Source organism: Atta cephalotes (assembly GCF_000143395.1).
Source record: "Atta cephalotes unplaced genomic scaffold scaffold00014, whole genome shotgun sequence".
NCBI classification, from domain to species: Eukaryota; Metazoa; Arthropoda; class Insecta; order Hymenoptera; family Formicidae; genus Atta; species Atta cephalotes.
Window position 1 is genome coordinate 1495300 of NW_012130078.1, and position 8264 is coordinate 1503563.

An 8264-nucleotide genomic window follows, 5' to 3' on the forward strand; every position below is an offset into this window, starting at 1 on the left:
TATTGGATTATTATTAATCAAATGCTTCAAGCTCTTTGCACGTTTTCAGATTAGTCGATTAATAACAATTTCACAATTTTAAACAAAAAGCGATAATGAGAATATTAAACATTTGTTGATGAAACAGAAAATGATAGCTAAGGGTTAGGCGCTAAGAATGATAGAGATCGTAAGGATTGCATTTAAATTATGCATTTTGCACAAAGATGGTGAGTGGTGATGCGCGAAAAGGCATGGCAAAAATATCTACCGAATAGATATCTGAAGACGAATACCTTTTTTTTGCCGTCGGTACCGGTGTAATCTGTGCAAGTGACGGTAATCAGGTGGTTCATCTCCCGAGTCGCTACCTGCCGAACCACTACTCGATGTCGCCGAAGAACTTTCGCTGCTTGCTAACATCACGTCTAAGAGATTTGCTCTGGCCTAAGTGAAAGTATAGCGATCAGTATTGCATTCATTTTCATATAGAAATAAAAGCATAATGAAGTGATTTACATGACATCTTGTATTTGTGAAAAATTATTGTATTCAAGTAAACAATTTCTAGCGATTAATTCTTATATCCGTATTGAAATCGTCAAGCACTTTATTTGTGAGCATTATTCTATTATTTATCTAAGTTATTTAAAATTTCTATAGTTTAGTCTTACTGGAAGCTCACCTTGGGGTCGGTGAAGTCAATATCACGTTCAACGTGAACCCATCCTGTCGGACAGCAGCAAGCAAGATCCAATTTCTCAAGCGGTACCTGCGATTCGTTATTAACGATGTTAACAGCGGTAGTATCTTCACCCTTTCGAATCATGCGGTTCAATTCATCTATAACGTCCTTGGATGTGGCACGTTCATGGAAGCTCAATGTTCGATCTCTGCCCTCCACGAGAAGCGTTGCTCGTGCCGGGCTGACCTGTATGAAGATTATGCAATCGTTATTATAATAAAGTGTTTTGCTAGAAATTAAATTAAAAATTTTTATGCATAAAATTAATTTCTCTTTATAATGTTAACACATTAATTAATACTATTAGTAGTAACTGTTATTGTTTTATATTAACATTATTATATATTATAAGTGAGAGAATGTTTATATTATATTATATTATATTATATTATATTATATTATATTATTATATTGATAATTCAATGTTAAGTGAAACAAATAATATCTCTCAATAAAATTTCTTGAAATAAAGAAATTATTTCTTAAAAATAAAAATTATTTCTTCAGGAAGAAAAAGGGAAATTGAATAAGTGTCGCTTTTCTTTTCTTTCGTGCAAATTTAAGTAGTATTTGAAAGTAAACTTACAACTGTACTAGGCGTAGAGGAAGTTGCCTCTTCGTCCTCCTCGGGAACAGCTCCTAATTCCGATGGAGCTACCGTTGTATATGTGATACCACCATTACACGACACAGCGCTTACAATCCTCTCCTCGAGTGTCAATGGTGGTACCTGTATCTGATCGAGTAGCTCATTGTTGCTGCTCATTTCATTCGCATTTCCGATGCGACTATGCTCTTGAACGGACGAACTTTCTAGCTTCGCTATCTTTGTCTCTCCCGTAGAATCAGTTTTATTAGGGACCAATTCTATAAGCGATGAGATTTAAAAACACATTTTTAATATCTTTTCTATCATTTTAATTCCATTCTTTCATTATTATATTTAAAAAATTTCTTGGTAATTATTTAAATTAAGGGATACCCCGTCAATGACCTTAACTTTGACGTATGTCACCCTGAGTAACCTCTGACAGGTTTCAGGTGACGGTCGATCTTCGTTAAAAAGTTATTAATAAAAAAAAGTTTTAAAAATAACAAAAGAATAATTAAAGTTGGGCTCTTAAGATAAAAACTAAACAATAAATGAAAAAATGGGCAATTAAGAATCTAGGTTCGCAGTAATTGGAGCAATTATATCACATATATTTTTCGGTACTATATATAACAAATCGAACGTTTCGGTTTAATTCAAGCCATCTTCAGCAGTCTAGTATAATAACTCTAAATATCTCTTGATAAATTCGAGACATTTTGGTAGTCTCGTATAATACAACTTCCTTAATACAACTTCCTTAATACAATTCAAGTAGTCGTAAATCTGAAGTATGTAACCTCATTTAGTTGTTAGGCTAAGTGCGAGTTAAATGAAAAATAATATATATAAGAAGGACAGTTATCATAAAGAAAGATCACTAATTTAGTATGGAAACTTACTTACTGCACTCCATAACTGCACAATAAAATACTATAAATTAAATCACGATCGGCAAAAAGAAGATCACAATATCAAGCGTTTTTAGCGACATATTCACAGTGTCAAAGCAAAATCACGTATATAAATTAACATGAAAGACTAAATATTATAAGTATGGAAATAATAATATCAAAAAAGTAAATGTCGAATAAAGAAAATACATAGAAAAATTGAATATAATCAAATGATTCAAAAACGAGTTAAAATCTATTTATTATGTATTATGTACTATCTATATTCGTATAAGCATAGTGCAAGAATTCTGTGTCTGATTTCAAATTTAATTCATTCTCTTGTATTTTAATATTGAATATTTCTGATACTAACCTTTTACCAAAATATTTCTCGTTATCTAAAATTTTTGTGTTATTCCAATCAAATTCATAGTCAAATGCTAACCTATATTCTGAAATAACAGATAAATTACCACTTTTTTTATTAATATCATTTTTGTGTTCATTAATTCTGGTCTTTAACTTACAACTCACATAGGAAGCATGACAATTTTTACAATTAATCTTATATACAACATTTTTCTTAGAATTGTGTGATAAAACGTCTTTCTGAGCTTTGATGATTCCGTCAAGTTTATTTAAATTAAAGAAAGATAATCTGACATTAAGATTCTTAGTAATGTTTCTAAATTTATCTTAAATATCCGATAAAAAAGATATAATAAACCAACTCTTTTAATACTATACGTATGAAACATCATTTTGACAAACTTATTTAGGCTGTGTTCGGAAACACCGAGTGTCCCATATATCGTTTTATCCTTGTTGTTCAATATGAAACAATGATAATTTAAAACACAAAGGCATCCAGATGATGTTTCCAAATGCAATCTAAATAAAATTTATCAAAAAGATGTTTCACGCAGTCCTAAAGATGTGAAGTCCTATTGAAATATATCACAGTTACATAACATTCAGTGTTCTTGGATCAGCAGTTCCTATACAATTACAGTGGTCAAGTTGGATAGGATACGATATTAAATGACTACTTAGAAAAATAAGGAAATTAATTTCCAAATGAGAGAGAGAGAGAGAGGAAGAGAGAAAGAGCTATTTTTTAAAATTATAATTTTGTCGTGTGTATTTCGGAAAATATATTGCAAATTAATAATATTATTTTAGGAATAAAACAGATTTAATTAATTTTATATAATAAAGCCATTTATTTTGATAGTTTTCTTTGAACGTTAATCTTTAATTGGGTGTAACCTTCAGTTGATCCGAAATTACACCCAAATTTGAGCGTTCTTTTTGAATGTTTAACGCTCAAATCAAAATTGAGGGTATTTTTTCGTAAGAGAAGAGATTTTTTTATCTTCAGTCTCCTTAGTGTTAGATTTATCTACTTGTTTTGCATTTTAACAGAGATCTTAATCTTAAATTAATAGTGTCAAAGATAAATTTGATAGAGTAATCATTGTTCCAAAACGTCTTAATAATAAAATTGAAGTTCTTTATATGATATCTCGGATGAGAAAGTAAAAAGACTCTGTCAACCAACTATTATCAGAACAAATCCAAAAATATTAAATCAATGTAATTTTGGAGATCATTTTATTATTGCGTTTGTTAATTAATCAATTAATCTTCTTGTCCAGTTTCTTATGTTCATCTTTATGTTTTTGTCTAAGAAAATTGTTTTGTTTGATAAAAGAATGCATCACAAAGATAAGCAGGAATTCAACAAGAAATCTTTCTGAATAGAATCAAAATTTGTCTTTTTGAGTTGTATAATGTTCTAAACACATCATTAAGTTCGACATTAAAAATTCTACGGACATAAGAATTCTTCAATTTATTATATTTATTACGTGGGTGAAAATTTAAATCCGAATAATAGATCCTATTTAAATGTCGCAGAACAATCTTCTTTTGTAAACAAAATTTTAAAAATTTTGGTTGAAAAGATCTAGAGAACAAAGCTTTGAGGAGATTTGGAATTGAGCTACCGTTTTACTATAGATATGTGGACATCGCGATTGCTATCCTCAATCACTTAGATGAATTTTTGGAGATATTTAATTCGTTACATCCAAGATTACAATTCACGATAGAGATTGGTGATAATTGTTTGAATTTCTTGGATGTGACTATAATTAATGCGAACGAAAAATTGAAATTCACAAATTGACATTCTCAGGCAGATATCTCAGTTTGTCATCCCTCCATCCGTTCTCACAAAAGAGAGGTGTTCTAATAAATATGGTTGACAGAGTCTTTTTATTTTCTCATCTGAGATATCATATGAAAAATTACAAGTTTATTATTAAGACGTTTTTGAACAATAATTACACTATCAAATTTATTTTTTACATAATTTATTTTTACATATTTTTAACATTATTAATTTAAAATCTCTATTAAAATGCAAAACAAGAAGATAAATCTAATAATAAGGAGACTGAAGATAAAAAATCTCTTAATTTATTATACTTTTTTTACCGGATATTTATGATAAATTTAGGAACATTTCTAAGAATCTTAATGTCTTAATCAAATTATCTTTCTTTAGTTTAAATAAATTTGACGGAATCATCAAAGCTCAGAAAGACGTTTTATCACACGATTCTAAAAAAAATGTTGCATACAAGATTAATTGTAAAAATTGTAATGCTTTCTATGTGGGACAGACGGGTTATAAGTTAAAGACCAGAATTAATGAATCCGAAAATGATATTGATAAAAAAAGTGATAATTTATCTGTTATTTCAGAACATAGATTAGAATTTGATCATAAATTTGATTGGAACAAAAATTTTATAAATAAAAGAGATATTTTGGTAAAAGATTGGTGTCAGAGATGCTCAATATTAAAATGCAAGAGAATGAACTAAATTTAAAATCAGACACATAATTCTTGTACTATGCTTATACAAAAATAATAGATAGATTTTTAACTCGTTTTTGGATCATTTGACTATATTCAATTTTCTATCTATGTATTTTCTTTATTCGACTTTCTTAACATTGTTTACTTACAATATTTAGTCTTTCATGTTAATTTACATACGTATTTACATACTGCTTTGACACTGTGAATATGTCGCTAAAGATGCTTAGCGTTGTGTATATTCTTTTTACCGATCTGATTTTATTGTGCAATTATGGAGTGCAGTAGATAAATTTCCATAATAAATTGGTGATTTTTCTTTATGATAACTATCCTTATATATATTATTTTTTATTTAACTCGCATTTAGCTTAACAATTAAAAGACGGTTACATACTTCAGATTTGGTAATCTAGGACACTCCCTTGTTGCATTCAATTACTTTGATTTACGATTATTTGAATTAAGAAAGTTATATTATACGAGGCTACCTAAGATGTCTCGAATTATTTATCAAGAGATTTTATTACTATTAGATTGCTGAGAATAACTTGAATTCAACTGAAATATTCGATATTTGTTATATGTATATATGTAGTATTGAGAAATATATGTTGGTATAATCGCTACAATTACTGTGAAGGCTTTTAATTGCCCGTTTTTTTCATTGATTGTTTAGTTTAAAAATAACATTTGATTTCTACCACATTTTTCAGAAAAAGATTCGGAAAGTTTAATGACATCTTCGGAAAGTTTAATACATATAATACAACTATATAACACGAATATTCCCAGCTTTAAAATATGTTTGCTATTCATGTACTGTAGAAGAATGAGAGTCGAAGGTGAGAGTTCTGCACCCCTTTGCAGGGAGGAGTCGCTGGGTGAGAGTCGCTTGGCGTTGAAAGTTGTTGAATAATATCTTCCTTGGACTCTCATCTTCCCTCCCCCCCCCCCCCCTACAAAAGGTGTATAACTTTCACCTTCGACTCTCACCCCCCTCTTGCAAAGGGGCGCACGTGTGTCACCCTCGACTCTGACCACCTTCCTACAGAACACGAATAGTAAATATATTTTAAAGTAGAGAATTCTGGTGTTATGTAGTTGAACTTTTTTTGTTAATAATTTTTTAACGAAGGACGACCGTCACCTAAAACCTGTTGGAAATCACTCATGACCATGACCTTGATAACATATGTTCAAGGTGAAGATATCATCGGCGAGATATCCCTTAATCTGAATAAGTACCATTTCTTTTAGTTAATTGATTTTTTATTTTTTTTCCTATATTTTATGATTATGATAACAATAACTTGACTGAAAAATAGACAGCACGAAAGGTTTTCTGTTTAATTAACGAATACGATTGAGTATCACCTTCTGTTGAGTGAGACACGTTCTGCGATTCCACAGGATTATTCGGTAACTCTGCGAGGTACATCTGTTGTTCGGCGATGAAAGACAGGACACTCTGAAGCGCTTGTTCCCTATCCGGTGGTGGCCTACCACTTCTGGAGGACGTGCTCGCCAAGCTCTTGGTACTCTCGAACTTTACTAGCCGGTAAAAGTCCCTGGTGAAGTCCGTGCCGATTGACGGAGTGTCAGGATCGTCGCTGCAGCCAGAGAGTGCCGCCGATGAACGCTTACTCGAGTTCTCCAGGGCACCTTCCTCACTACTCCAGGACGCACCGGGACTTGAGGCATATGGCCAAGGTCCGTTTGTCCTTGCGTCCATTAAAAGCGCAACCTAAGAAATAAATGATAATTTGCTGCAAGATAATATAACATAATACTTTATGATTCTTATTGTTTATATTACGCCGCCTGAAGAAGACGTTGTTTCTTTAAATACCGATTATTGCGAAGAATATTACTAAGGCCTTAGTAATCTAAAGCTTAGGACATTCATACGGAATACAAGAGATCCAGTTTTGACCGGCAATAAATTTTTTGCAATAAATTTATTTACAGTTTTTCACATTAACATCCTTTTATTGGGATTACAAATTAGTTCAGTCCGTTTCCCTAAAGATAGCTCCAGCTGTTGTGAATGGTTCATAGTAACAGCTGATTTTGGCGGTTTCAGAGAGGTTAAACATCTGCTAATAATATTCAGTTTATATCGCTTTGAATTTCATATAAAAATCTTGATTTTTACTGTGTTTGAAATGTCGAATTTTGTGTTAACTAAGCAGCATTTGCGGGAGGTTTTGATTTTCTGCTTTAATTGGAAGAAAAGTGCGACTGAGCTCGAATGCTTGTCGAAGTTTATGGTGACACTGCTCCTGATAAATCATGTAGGGAATCGTTTCGACGTTTCAAGGATAGAGATTTCAGCGTTGAAGACAACCCTCGCTCTGGACAGCCAAAAAAATTCGAAAACAAAGAATTAGAGGAGATTATTCGAAGAAGATCAGAGTCAAACACAAGAGGAGCTTGCAGAATCATTGGGGGTAACTCAACAAGCCGTTTCTATACGATTGAGAGCCATGGGAATGATTCAAAAACAAGGAAATTGGGTGCCTTATGAACTGAAACCGAGAAATGTTGAAAGGTGATTTTTCACTTGCGAACAGCTAATTTAAAGACAACAGAGAAAAGGTTTTTTGCATCGGATTGTGACTGGAGATGAGAAGTGGATATTTTACGACATCCCCAAGAAGAAAAAATATTACGTTAAGCCCGGTCAATCATTGCCGTCGACCTCAACATTAACACCATGGCCAAACATTTATGGTTCGAAAATCATGCTCTGTATCTGATGGGACCAAAAGGGTCTTGTTTACTATGAGCTGCTGAAACCTGGTGATTCCATTACAGGTGATCGGTATCGGCTACAATTGATTCGATTTGAGCCGTGCATTGCGAGAAAAACGGCTGAAATACTAGCAAAGACATGATAAAGTTATTCTTCTTCATGACAACTCGGCCTCATGTTGCTAAAGTCGTAAAAAATATTTGGAAATGCTCAAATGGGATGTTTTACCGCACCCGCCGGATTCTCCGAACATTGTTCCTTCTGATTACTGGTTGTTCCGAAGAATGCAGCAAGTCATCGGTTCACTTCTTTCGCAGAAATCGAAAATTGGCTCCAAAATTGGATCGTCTCCAAAGATGAGTCATTTTTTCGAGATGGAATTCGAAAATTGCCTGAGAAATGGG

At 32.2% G+C, this 8264-nt stretch overlaps 1 protein-coding gene across 1 annotated transcript in view; it reads right to left on the reverse strand.

Moving 5' to 3' along the window:
* The window catches only part of LOC105617851, a 146071-nt gene that overhangs the window by 2114 nt on the left and 135693 nt on the right, over nucleotides 1–8264 (reverse strand). The window contains exons 9-12 of the mRNA XM_012199400.1: nucleotides 6480–6849; nucleotides 1311–1591; nucleotides 665–910; nucleotides 276–426 (exon numbers count right to left, since the gene is read on the reverse strand). Coding sequence (XP_012054790.1) covers nucleotides 276–426; nucleotides 665–910; nucleotides 1311–1591; nucleotides 6480–6849 — 1048 coding nt within the window. The remainder of the gene's footprint in view (nucleotides 1–275; nucleotides 427–664; nucleotides 911–1310; nucleotides 1592–6479; nucleotides 6850–8264) is intronic.